The sequence below is a fragment of the Pseudorca crassidens genome, chromosome 3 (assembly GCF_039906515.1).
Source record: "Pseudorca crassidens isolate mPseCra1 chromosome 3, mPseCra1.hap1, whole genome shotgun sequence".
In the NCBI taxonomy this organism is placed as follows: domain Eukaryota; kingdom Metazoa; phylum Chordata; class Mammalia; order Artiodactyla; family Delphinidae; genus Pseudorca; species Pseudorca crassidens.
The window spans coordinates 27,327,075-27,340,129 of NC_090298.1; the positions used below are offsets into that span (position 1 = coordinate 27,327,075).

General features: G+C 48.7%; 1 protein-coding gene and 2 long non-coding RNA genes across 4 annotated transcripts in view; 2 read left to right on the top strand and 1 right to left on the bottom strand.

The window, feature by feature from the left end:
- The window catches only part of LOC137221185 (uncharacterized), a 386,417-nt gene that overhangs the window by 315,274 nt on the left and 58,088 nt on the right, over positions 1 to 13,055 (top strand). The window lies entirely within an intron of this gene.
- LOC137221184 (uncharacterized) lies at positions 696 to 1,856 on the bottom strand. The gene is made up of 2 exons (XR_010941913.1): positions 1,109 to 1,856; positions 696 to 919 (listed from the first exon to the last, which is right to left on the bottom strand). It is a non-coding gene; the product is annotated as an uncharacterized lncRNA (long non-coding RNA).
- The window catches only part of NPR3 (natriuretic peptide receptor 3), a 63,446-nt gene continuing 52,914 nt past the window's right edge, over positions 2,524 to 13,055 (top strand). For both annotated transcript variants that reach the window (XM_067730472.1, XM_067730473.1), the window contains exons 1-2: positions 2,524 to 3,280; positions 12,552 to 12,674. In XM_067730472.1, the coding sequence (XP_067586573.1) occupies positions 2,524 to 3,280; positions 12,552 to 12,674 (880 nt within the window). The remainder of the gene's footprint in view (positions 3,281 to 12,551; positions 12,675 to 13,055) is intronic.

Sequence of the window (13,055 nt, forward strand, 5' to 3'; positions counted from 1 at the left end):
TAGTAAACCTTGGGTCCTTCACGTCTCCTGGCAACCAGTTTCGAAATCCATTAAGACCCTTGGAATTCGGGATTTAGCTTGTTTCTCTCTCTCCCTCTTCCCTCCCTCCCTCCCTCTTTCCCTTCTTCCCTCCCTCTTTCCCTTCCTCCCTCCCTCCGTCCCCCCTTCCTAGAGTTCAGGGGGGATTTTATCGCTGTGAAGCTCTACATCTCAATTTCCAGTATGTGAGGACTACCCTTTGTGTGGAATTAAATTGTACACAGATGCCTCGTTTGCTACTGGTTAGCAGCTGTAATAAAATAAATGAAAGTTTTCGCAGGAGTAATAAGGTCCTACTTGAAGATTCAGGGATCACAGTGCATAATCTGAACTCTAAATGCCCCGGAGGATGAGACGTTACTCATAATTACATTTACGGTGCCAGAAAGAGCGATAAGGCGGGTTCTGTTAAAGGTGACGAGCGCTGATGCCTGAAATTGCCACATCTCCGGAAACCCCAATTTGCCTTTTTATCGTCACAAATGAGAGCGACTGCTCTTTGAGGCCTCGGCGTTAAACAAAGAAAAATAAAGACCAAAAAGCAAACTCAGCGCCTGGGGTGGTGGCATCGGGGTTACAAGTCGGCTACAAGTTTCTGCCGAAAGAGGGCGTTGGTCTAATAGACTAATAGAAATTTGTGGACACGGACGCCCAAATGAAAGACCATTTTCAATTTATTTTAATTTGTGGGACTTCAGTGTCAGAATTCACCCGTCCAATGTAGTACGTTCCCACCGCAAATGACCTCGGTGTGTTACCACGTTCAGAGGGTCAAGCTCCCATTCGGACCTGCCCTGCAGCACGGCGGACTCCGGCGAGGCTCCTCTGGCCACGGACTTCTCCACGGCCGTTTCCACCCTCGTCTCCACCGCTGCTGTGCCTGTGACAAGTGGCAAGACTGGGTCTTGGACGCAGGACCTTCCTCGGCACTACCGGAGCACAGGGTCTCGCGCTGCCCGCAGGAGAAGCGGTGGGATTTCCGGCCGCACGGATTGGAGCGGAGGACGCGCCTCCACCCAGGGGACCCTCGGGGTAAAGCTTTAGGGCGAAGGTCTCTTTATTTAATTACCTGGCTTAGCAAGTAAACCCCAGAGGACGCCTTGGAGATGCTTTTCAAGCTTTCTTTCTGCCACCTTCAGAAGAAATGTTCTCTCGCCTTTGGAAGCAACAAGTTTAACTTTTCTGCTCGCAGCGCGCCGGCGGAGATGTCAGTGCGCCGGGGACCCTGGATGCCCGGCAGCACTGCGACTCTGGCGCGAACTCGCGCGGCTCTGGGGGAGGAGGCCGGCGGGGGTGGGGAGCGCGGGAAGGAGGGATAGCTGGGACGCCTGGGCTAGCTGGGCGCTCCAGGTCCGCGACCGAGCCGTCTGCCCCGGGACCTTGGTCCCTGTTCCCTGACCTTGCGCCAGAGGACCGGGAAGGTCGAGTGCACGCCCCGAGTGGGCGCATCAGGAGGGAATGTGGCTGGAGTGAGAAAGAGGTGAGAGCCATCGGGACCTAGGGTGTTTGGTTTTTTTTTGCAACGAAACCACCAATTTCCAGGGCCACCTCCTTCCTTTAATCCTGTTGTTTTTTGCACGGCGTGGAGTGTGTGTGTGTGTGTGTGTGTGTGTGTGTGTGCCTGCGCGCGTTTCTTTACTTTCAGACATATTTCCATTTTTAAAGCCCGGAACTGGAAAGAGAGCTGCCGCGTGCGGGGCCAGGGAGAGGCGGGGACCCCGCTACACCCAGGTGGCTGTGTAGCGCGTTGGGGGCTCCCGCCGGTACAGAAGTGAGCGACTGTGGCTTTAAGGAAAAGGCCCAGGTCTGGCGGGGAGCGGGGAGTTAGGGACAGGGGAGGGGTGGGAAGAGTAGGGGTGCGGGGAGGAGTCCTGATGTAAGAATGTTAATGAGAGGCTCCCCTAGCCCAGCCGCCACCCCCCCCCCCACCCTCCCCACCCGCTGGAAATACAAGCCGGGCCTCGGCGCGCCTTGTGTGGTAACACGCTCCGCCGCTGCCACGCTATTTAAACGCGGGTTATGGATCCAGGAACCGGCGCGAATCAATGAGATCAAACGCGAGGGAGATGCACCGTCAATTACAAGCACTTGGACAAGTCTAACTTTTTCTTCTTTTACAAATACGCTTTCAAAAGCAACCTTAGCAATGCCCAAATAAGAAGCCACCTCTAAGCAAAATAGTATATATAAAGGGAGGGCGAATATATATATTTATAAAAAGTATATATATAAATATATTACAGACGTACAGGTTTACACCCGGTGAACTTTTTCTTTTTTTCTTTTTTTTTTTTAAACGAGTGGCATTGCAAAGGAGGACTCTTCCTCTCTCTTTCGGCGAGTTAGTGAAGGGGGTATTCTGTTTTCTTAGAGCGCCCAAGGGGGCGCAGGGACCTCGGAGAGAAGAGTGGGGAGGAAAGAGGAAGGGTCGGTGGGGGACAGAGGGCGAGTCCGCACCGAGGGCAGGCGCTTTCCTGCGGCACGATGCCGTCCCTGCTGGTGCTCACTTTCTCCGCGTGCGTCCTGCTCGGTTGGGCGTTGCTGGCCGGCTGCACGGGTGGCGGTGTCGGCGGGGGCGCGGGCCCGGGCGGCGGGCGCCGGGAAAGAGAGGCGCTGCCGCCGCAGAAGATCGAGGTGCTGGTGCTGTTGCCCCAGGACGACTCGTACCTGTTCTCCCTGGCTCGGGTGCGGCCGGCCATCGAATACGCGCTGCGCAGCGTGGAGGGCAACGGGACCCGGCGGCGGCTTCTGCCACCCGGCACTCGCTTCCAGGTGGCCTACGAAGACTCGGACTGCGGCAACCGCGCACTCTTCAGTCTGGTGGACCGCGTGGCGGCGGCGCGGGGCGCCAAGCCCGACCTCATCCTGGGGCCTGTGTGCGAGTACGCGGCGGCGCCGGTGGCCCGGCTAGCGTCGCACTGGGACCTACCCATGCTGTCGGCCGGGGCACTGGCAGCCGGCTTCCGGCATAAGGACACGGAGTACTCTCACCTCACGCGCGTGGCGCCCGCGTACGCCAAGATGGGCGAGATGATGCTCGCCCTGTTCCGCCACCACCAGTGGAGCCGCGCCGTGCTGGTCTACAGCGACGACAAGCTGGAGCGGAACTGCTACTTCACCCTCGAGGGGGTCCATGAGGTCTTCCAGGAGGAAGGCTTGCACACGTCCGCCTACAATTTTGATGAGACCAAAGACTTGGATGTGGACGACATCGTGCGCTACATCCAGGCCAGTGAGCGAGGTGAGCAGAAGTGCGCCTCGGGCCCCAGGCCCTAACCCAACCGCTCTCCGCGGCTCTCGCTACACGCTCGTCCGCTCCTCTGGGGACCCCACTACCCGCTGCGGCACTGAGGACCCGGGGAGGGCGCGTGCGCTTGGACTCGCCGGGCTGTGCGCTGTCTGGCTGCGACGACCTTTGACCGTCATCCATGGCTGTGGTCGGGTGTACGCAGAGCGTCCCGGGGAGGTGGTGGAGCCTGGGGGAGGGGCATGTGAGCTCGCAACTCGCTAGTGCTCTGGTCCAACAGGTGCTGTCAAAGCTCCTGGGTTTTTTCTTTCTCGCTTCCCTGGCTCCGGCGCCGGGCTTGTGGTTAGGGGCTCACTACGGGTGCCCTTCTCCAACCAGGGTCTGAAAGCGTGACGAGGCCGAAGGAATTTGTTACCCGGTCTTTGCCGACGTGCGCCCCCTCCGAGTGCGGAAGTGTACGCTCTACAGCAGACGCTCCGCCTCACGGTTCACTCCGGTCTCCGGGTTTCCCGGCTGCTCCTCGCACAGATCCCAGCTTTCTTTTAAAGGCTCATTGTATCGCCCTTCTCATTCCTTCCCTGGCCCCTCCAGCCGCTTATGAACGGGCTTCTGTGGTTTCCATCAAAAATGCCTCGCAGTGTCTGGACGCTGGCGACACTCACTGCCCCCGGCGCGTTCGGCATCGCGGTCTAAAGCGCCGGCAGCTAGGCTTTGCTAGAGCGCGCGCGCTGGGGAAGCGGGCGCTGAACCTCCTTTCCACGTCCCCCCGCCCCCGCCCCCTTGAAGTTTTCTCCGCGGGTCTGTGGGGGTTTGAATAACCACCAAACTGGCCAAAGAGCTCAAGGTTGAGGGTAGTGTCTATGGCTACAGGGAATGGGAGGAGAAGCGGCTGGTCACGGATATATAATCGCGGAATCCCCCAGTGCGGCTGCCTCATTGTACTGCAGAGTAGACCTGCGGGATGGCGGGCGGAGATGCCAGCATAGCACAGCTCCCTCCTTACCGATGTCAGGTTTGGGTGCATATCACTCAGGGAATCCTGCCTGCTCCCCATCGGCGCGCACGCGCCTCTATTGTCAGTGGGGTGCAACCCCGGCAAAGCTCCCCACTACCCGACACGGGGAGACGGAAGGGGAGAGGGGCCGAGCCGGGCGCGGGGCTAGCCCACGACTTGGCACGGCTGGGCACCTGGGCGCTGGCCGTGGGAGACAGCGCAAGCGGAGGCAGGGGGCCTCAGGAACAGGTGAGAGTGGGTAAAGGTTCCAAAGAGGATGGCGCTGCGGTCATCCCCCTTCCCAGTTTGACTACTTCGGACTCGGAGTGAACGCACTCTTTAGAGCGAGGAGGCGGGAAGTGTTGACAGTGGGGATGCACGGCCAAGTTTTGAGCGTTCGAACTCCAGGCTGTCTGCGCCGAATTCCTGCCAGCCAAGCAGGCGGGGCGCCGGCTTTGCTGATTATGAAAAAGGGCGCTTGTATACAATGGCTGCGGATTCGCCACGCCAGGCTGAGAAAGCCACATCTGCTCTCCCGCTCCCAGTCCCCAGGTTACGGCAGACCCCTGCACACCTCGGGCTGCTCTAGCCCCCGAACCTGACTATTCAGCTCTCGCTCTCGAGGGCTTGGAGCTAGGAGTTGGAGACTTCCCAGCTTGGGCTGGGGCTGGGGGTGTGTCCCCCTACGGGCGAGATCCGCGGTCTGCCAATGCGTCCGTGATGCTACTGCCCTGAAGGTCTCAGTGCCAGTGGTGATCTCCTCGCACGTGGCCTGGGATTCGTGGCCGAGGTCGGCCCAGAAGAGGGCAGATCGAGGCCACCGGGGCCCCTCAGCCTCACAAGGGTGTGGCTGAGCCAGAGGGTAGGGAGGGCGTCAGGGCCCTAGTGGGCTTGGGGGCTTCAAAGAGATTGGGCTACAGTCTTGCTGCTGATTATTTTTTAATTCCGAAAGCCTCGTAGATGTTCCCAAGCCTCTTTACTTTTTTTTTCCCCCAAGTTTGAATCTAGTGGTGAAAGTTTGTTTGACTGACCGGTATGTTTTACAGGTGATAAGGTTACCATTCTTACTCTAAAATACGTTTCCAACAGTGACTTGGCAGTTGTTCAGAAATATAAAACAAAATAATTTCTCCCCTAAGCCCTCCTCCCTCCCCTGAAATTCCCTACTCTCAGGAGAGAAAGCTGCTTGATAACAGAGCTCTCTCTGGGGGTCTTTTAGTTTTACTAATCACCTTTATTTCACCATAAGTGGTTAATGGGTTAACTAGGGGTCCAGTACAAGGATTTAGTGGCGTTTGAATTTTCAGAGCTCTTGGCCTGGCTGAGGCATTCGCTGGGGAGGGAGCTTGGGCTGCCATAAACCTCTGTACCTCGGGCTCCTCAGGTAAAGTGGGGGGATGCTGGGAGGAGCAAATGAGCTATCTTACAGGAATGCTCTGAAACAGTGCAGATGCCTCCTGAGTGCTCCATAAACCTAGGTTTTATTAGAGTTGTTATAATTATTTTATATATATGGTGATAATCTCCTTTACCGGAAGGCGAGACCCTGTCAAGGGTGAGAAGCAGACCCTCTGGATCTGGCGGCTGCACTCAGCTGCTGCAGGGCCTGCCTAAGTCACTTACTTTCTCAGAGGCCGAATTTCCTCTTCTGTGAAACGGAGGTGGGATGAGAATCAGGCCTCTTCAGACTGGTATTTGGTGGTTCTGATTTCTGCTCACTCGAGTGTAAAATGGAACTGACTCTATTTTTGTCTTTGAAAATTCCATATTAAATATCATAGAACTAGAGAGTCACCCCCCCCCCCCTTTTGAAGATAATGCTTTTAGCATCTTTTTGGACTTAAGTTCATCTTTAAAATCAGATCACAAAAGTTTTAATCTCTCTTTTTTTTAAAAATTAATTAATCAAGTTTTTGGCTGTGTTGGGTCTTTGTTGCTGCGTGCAGGCTTTCTCTAGTTGCAGGAGCAGGGGCTACTCTTTGTTGCGGTTCACGGGCTTCTTATTGCGGTGGCTTCTCTTGTTGCGGAGTACAGGCTCTAGGCACACGGGCTTCAGTAGTTGTGGCACACAGGCTCTAGAGCGCAGGGTCAGTAGTTGTGGCGCACGGGCTTAGCTGCTCGGCGGCATGTGGGATCTTCCCGGACCAGGGTTTGAACCCATGTCCCTTTCATTGGCAGACGGATTCTTAACCACTGTGCCACCAGGGAAGTCCCAAAAGTTTTGGTCTCTTAAAGGATAAAACTGATAATGCCACCATCTCTAATAATAATATAACTAAAATTTCATTTGGCTACGTGTGTGCTATCGAATGAAAAACTGAGGGGTATTATTTATTCTTCTTAGGGATTTACTATCAAAATCAATAATTAACATTTTTTCTCTCATGTTTTTAGCTAACATATATCACTAAAATACACACACCTGAGCATGTATTATTTTTAAAAAGTCAACTACTACCCTCAATATTCTATACTCAACGATAAATTTATTTTTAAAAAGGGAAGTTTAAAAAGAAATATTTTTTTAAGCAATAAAAGCCAGCAGTTGTTTTGTCTATACATCTCATAAGATGCAGAGCCAGAAGTGTGTGCACACAACATTTTTGTATGAAGAACTGTAGTTTTATCTTTTTAGTTATTAATATGTCATTATTCTTGGCCTGCATAACAACTGTAGTGATAACAGTATTTAATCAGTAGAAGAGTCATTTATTTTTAGAATTAGGCTGGGGTAAATGACAGAGAGTTTGGTCAGAGTTTTTAAGCAAAGAACCCATGATAAATGTAAAATAACTAATTCATAGCAGGGGGTAAAAGAAGCATTGTAGGCTGCAGTGTAGAAATTCTGAAAGCCTTTGGAGTAGATGGAACTTTGTGAACAAAAAAAATAAAGGTGCAGTCTCTATTTTGCAAATGAAACTTATTGCTTATGTAAAGTAAAAACAGCCAGAGAGAAATATATATTTTTAAATAATAGATTTTATTTTTATGAAAGTTATACAGCTATGTAGTTTAGAAAGTCAGAAAATGACACAACTCTTACTAGGAGTAAGAGTTTCCTATCTCCTGCTCCCCATATCTCACCTCCCAGAGGCAACTATTTTCAACTCCTGTAGCTATGTCTGTAGGTATTTGACTTCAGACCTCTAAATAACATTATTTTTTATTTTTTTCAGATTTAGGTCTTATTTCTTGCCATCCCAGGGGAAGATAGTGATTTAGTTTTCTTCTACTGCCTGTTAACCACACACTCAAGCTTTCCTTCCAGTCATCCTTTCAATATGATCGTGTCAGGTTTTTTTTTGGTTAGCTCAGTATTCAGTGTCTGTATTATTATTACCTTCTAAATGCTATATGTAGTTGAGCCATATAAGCTACTACAATGATATTTCTTTATTGCCCTACTTGTTTTCCTTGGGGTTAAAAATATAGTCTATTTTTGCTTAGTTTCCTATGAACTTATAACTAAATTATCTACCAGTTCTCTATTTTAAGCCTCCTGAGTTGCTCCAGTTTGGTTATTTTCTAAGCATACCACATGGTTGCCACTCTGGATTCTTTCTTCCACATCCTCTGCAACTCTATCACCTCTCCCTTTTGAGCTAGATCCCTATGTGTTCCTATTTCTTGGTTTATGGCCTTCTTTTGGTGGAGCACATCCTCCAGGAGCTTTCTGAGAAAGGATGGTTGAGAGCTAAAGTTTGAGACCTTTCATGACTGAAGTTTCTTCTTCCTACCCTTATACATAACTATAGAATTCCAGGTTGGAAATAATTTTTCCTCAACAATTGAAGAATTGTCATTTACATTCCAGTGGTGCTATTGGAAAGCTTGATTCGATTGTGATTTTTGACGTATTGTTTGCTATTTTTTCTGTAAATTTTTAGAATCCCCTTTTTCTCCCAGTGTTTTAACATTTCATTTTGATTGTACTTGTGTGCCCATATTTTGCCGTATGCCCTTTAGGGTATTGAAGGGTAAGTCTCTTCCGTTCACAAACTCATGTCTTTTAGTTCCGGGAAAATGTCTTAAATTATTTCTTATATCCCCTCATTTTCTCTGTTCTCTCTTTCTACAATTTGTTTTATTTGTATGTTAGGCTTTCTGATTTGGGACTCTGTTTTTCTCATCCCTTTTCTCCTATTTACCACCTGTCTTTTAAAAAAAAGTTCCTCTTACTTAGATGTTTCTTTGGCTACTCCCACAGTTACTATTGAGTTTTAGTTTTAAATTTCTGCTGTCATATTTTCAATTTGCAGTACATGGCATATCTTGTTTTGCTTCCATGGAATAACCTCTCTTCTCCCTTGTAAGTTTAGAATTAAATAGAAGATGGCTGCAAGAGTCAGATGGAGAATATGAAAATGTCATTTTTATTATTGATAACCTGTTGGAGAACATGGGTTTAGATCTGTTGCCAAAAGGGCCTGCCTGCTATTACTTCCCCTCATAATTAGGCAGGGTCATCCACTAAATCACAGGTAGCGCTGCAGGCCCCCCTCCAGGACACGCCCCTTACTACAGGGTGAAAGTTGCCCGTAATGTGTACTCTCTGCAAGCAGACACACCCCAAAGAGGAAGGAAGAAAGGGCTGCGTCCCGTATGCCCAGTTGTCTTTTCCAGACTCAGCAATCAGACAGTTCCCTCCTTCTCCTCCCCCACGGGAATGGGGGGAGAGGGACAAATGTAGGCACATGGGGAGATGAAGAGTGGCCTTCTGTTAGAGGTTGCTCCAAATGTAAACCTGAAAGGGGGAAAGGGTATCACCCTAACTCAAGTATGCTTCCTGGATTGTTTTGGGGTCTCTGAATTGACTTCTCTAGCCACCCCTTTGTACTTCTCTCTGCTGTTCTTAGAGTGATTGCAAGAACGTGTTGCAGTAGGGAGAAGCCACTTAACAGAAGACATTGTGGGAATCAGATAGTGGAGGGTAACATGGAATATCACAGATAGTGGAGGGTAACATGGAATATCACATGTTCTTTGGCAAGGGGGAAAGAATAGAGCAGAATGATGAAAAGTCTATCCAGAAACTTGGAATCGCATCATCATTTCCTCTTCTAGAAGTTTAACAATTTGACCAAAAATGTTAGTACTTATATATTTAAATATCTATTTAATATACTTAAATATACTTAATATATGTTTAAATATTTATATATTTAAATATACTTAAGTGTAGCAGAAATTATTTTAATTGACCTCCACTTAAGCAGCCTGCAGCATTAGCTGATGCTCTCCTTTCCTCTATAAACTTTATTGGCTGTCAGTGAACGCTGGTAGCTGGTATACTTCTCCCATGTTTGCCAGCACATTTCTCATAAATCTGTTTAAAGCAGTTGTACTTATTATTATAAGTATGCAATTTAATTAGTTATTATGTAAACTGATGAAACATGAGTAAGAAGCGAAAGCTATTTCAGTGAAAACTATTTTCAACCTTCCGAAAGATTGTATAGAGGCATGTTGCTAAAAATACTTGCTGTTGAATTAGGCATGAATGAAAAAGCCATAAGAGATTAAGGAACATTCTACAAATGTAGAAGGACTCTGCATTCTGACTGCTCGGCCAGTGTCATTAAGTGCTTGCTCCAACTTAAACTGGGCGATAATGTGCACTATGGGTTTGTTTTGTGGAAGAAAAACAATACCTGACCCATGACGATGGGAGTTGGGATTTCGTTTTCAGAATTGGACCACATTGTCCACACAAAACAGATGGGATCTACAATAATTCCAGTCTGCTCAGATAGGCTCAGTGCTGCTCTGTGTCACTCTTGCTTGGTCCACGCAGGTACTGACATTTAAAGAAAGAATGTGTCTATCACAAGGGGTTGGTCTTAGTGGTGATGGGAAGAGAGAGAAGGAGAAGGGCCAGGGCTGTAAACATAGAAAAGAAGTGACAGAGAGGCCAGTGTTGGGCACAGCCCATCCAGGACTTGGGGAAGCCTGTGCTCTGGCCTGAGGACACAGCCTGTTCAGGCCTGGGCCAGGTGTAGCTCTTAGACGGATGCTTTGGGTTATCAAGACCTGATGCCTTTGGATGCTTGAACCCTGCAGCTGATCTCCCTGATTCTGACGTCACCCTCACTAACATCCTTCTGCTTATAATTTGGCTCCTCAATGAGCACTCCCAGGTCTTTGTCGGCACAAACATGTTTGTGACCACTGTGGTCCTCATTGAAATTAATCTTCACTTCAGATTATGTAAAAATATCTGAGTTAGGTTATCGGGACTCTGCTCCCCCAAGCAATGACTCTACTCTTTATGTGCTGACAGAATCAGGTTCTGTGTCTTAAGGTTTACAGCCAGACTCTGGACTATGGTCAAGTGATCAAAAGATGATGAGGTCTGCCAGTGGAGAGTCAGCCAGAGCTTCCTGGAGCCTCCCGGTGCTGCCCACCCTTGGAATCCACACTCTTCAAACTTGTCCAGCCTTAGCCCAGGCTGTTTTGGGAGACACCTTGGCTCTTTTGTCATTTAGAGGACTAGAATCAAATCGGAGCTAAATCAAGTGTCTAGATCACAGTGAGTAATGAGGAGTTTCTTCAAAAGCTTCCTTACTGAGACATCTTGAAATTTGACTATTCATCCCAAATATATAACTATATTTCCAGGCACAAACAACACCTACTCCCACAGTTATAAATCTATCGGAGTTTTGTATTGTTTTAAAAACTTGTTCTGCAGACTTTGAGCCTGTCGCCTGAGCCCTTTTGTCGTAAGAAATGTCAGGGTCATGATCTAACTCTCTGAATTAACCTGTGCAGTAAACGAAATGTCAGCAAGCGCCTGGCCCTTCGCGCAGGCTGCCAAGGAGGCTTTGGCACAGCCTGAAGTTTGTTCTGCATCTTTCAGCACCCATGCTTTTACAAAGAACATACACAACCTGCAGGGCTGGCACGCATGGCGATAACGTGGTTATGGCGCCCAGGCTTCTCCTCTCCTCCATGTGTGCAGAAAAGCACAGCGGGCACTGTCTTGGGGTCCAGGGGCCATCAACAGTGATCAAAATAACTGGATGAAGGCCAGGTCCCCACTTCCCTCTAGTCCGTTGCAGCTCTTACGTGGCAGACAACACTATTCTGCAGCTGCTTAAAGCCTCTCAGCTCTGACAGTGTGGCTGTGAACTGAGAGCACGTGGGGAGGGACCTGGAATCTTGGTAACTATTTCCTATACATGTTGAGACAGCTTGAGAAAAAGGGTTCTACATTCAGACTGCAGAAAGCCTGTAGCACTCGCTGCATCCTCTGATTTGCCAAATGAAAGCTTTCTCAGGAAAGTAGGTTTACTATGCGAGTAAAAGCATAAAAAGCAGCTGACAAGCCTCACTATCTTATATTGGGCAAATCTGGGAATTTATTGGAAGTATTTTTTTTAAAGGAATTCATTCTGAAACAATTGTGTATGTTTGGAAAAGACGTAAGAACGTATAAAGCACCTCCTATAGCCTTCACCCAGATTTTTACCAATGGTTAGCATTCTGCCGGTATGCTTTGCCATTCTAATCTCCCCCTTCCCTCCCTTGCCCCTCCAAATATATACACAGGTACATATACATGCACAAATATTACTATCTTTTTAATGAACCATTTGAGAGTAAATAGAGCTATCATGCTCTCTTACCCCTGAAAACTGAAGTGTGTGTTTCCTAAGAACAAGGACATCCACTCATATAACCACAGTAGAATTATGAAAAGCAAGAACTTTAACACAAACACAATACTATTATCCAATTTACAGACCTTATTCAAATTTCTCCAGTTGTCTCAATAATGCCCTTTGTAGAAAAACTTTTATTATTATTTTTCTAAGGTCCAGGATCCAATCCAGGACCACACACTGCAGTCAGCTTTCTGTTTCTCTAAGTCTCTTTTAGTCTAGAACATTTCCTCAGGCCATCTTTGTTTTTCATGAAAGTGACCACTTTGAAGGGCGCAGGTCCGCTATTCTATACACAGTCCCCCAAGCTGGGTTTGCAGAGCCTTCCTTCTGATTAGATTCAGGTCGCCCACTGTGAGGTTTGGGGCCCAGGGTGTGTTACACCAGGGGACTCCTGAGTCTGCTCCCATGGTGGGTGATGTTGATGTCCATCACTTTGTTATGGTGGCGATGGATAGCTTTCTCCATTGTCAAGCTATTATTCTGCCCTTTGTAATTCATGAATAATTTGTGAGGATTCTTTAGGACTTTAGCCGTGCCCTGTTCCCCGTCAGATGCTGTCCTCCGTGCAGGGGCGTTTCACGCGTCTGTTTGTTCCTCCCCGCAGTGGTGATCATGTGTGCGAGCAGCGACACCATCCGCGGCATCATGCTGGCGGCGCACAGGCACGGGATGACCAGCGGAGACTACGCCTTCTTCAACATCGAGCTCTTCAACAGCTCTTCCTACGGTAACTCTGCCTCCGGTTTCCCCTCCCACTGCCAGGGTGTCAAAAAGGGATTGTGAGACAGGGCCAATAACTTGAGTCATCTCTGTAGATTTGATTTCCATAGATAGGGTTTTAGAAATTTGTGATTCTGAACACTCCCACTTCTCATAAGGTCTCAAGCTTTCCTTCTCTGAGAACTCAGAGCAAAAAGTTACCACCACCTGTGATGCCAAGGGACTTGGGGAGAACATAGCTCACTCCAGCACTCCAAAGGATCATAAATCCAGGCCCTGAGGACCCCTCCCCAGTGCATTTCCAACTTTGGGTTGCCACCATGATGGACTGCTGGAGTAATTTTAGGGAGATTTGGACAGAATTTTTAGTAGCATGGAATAGACTCGA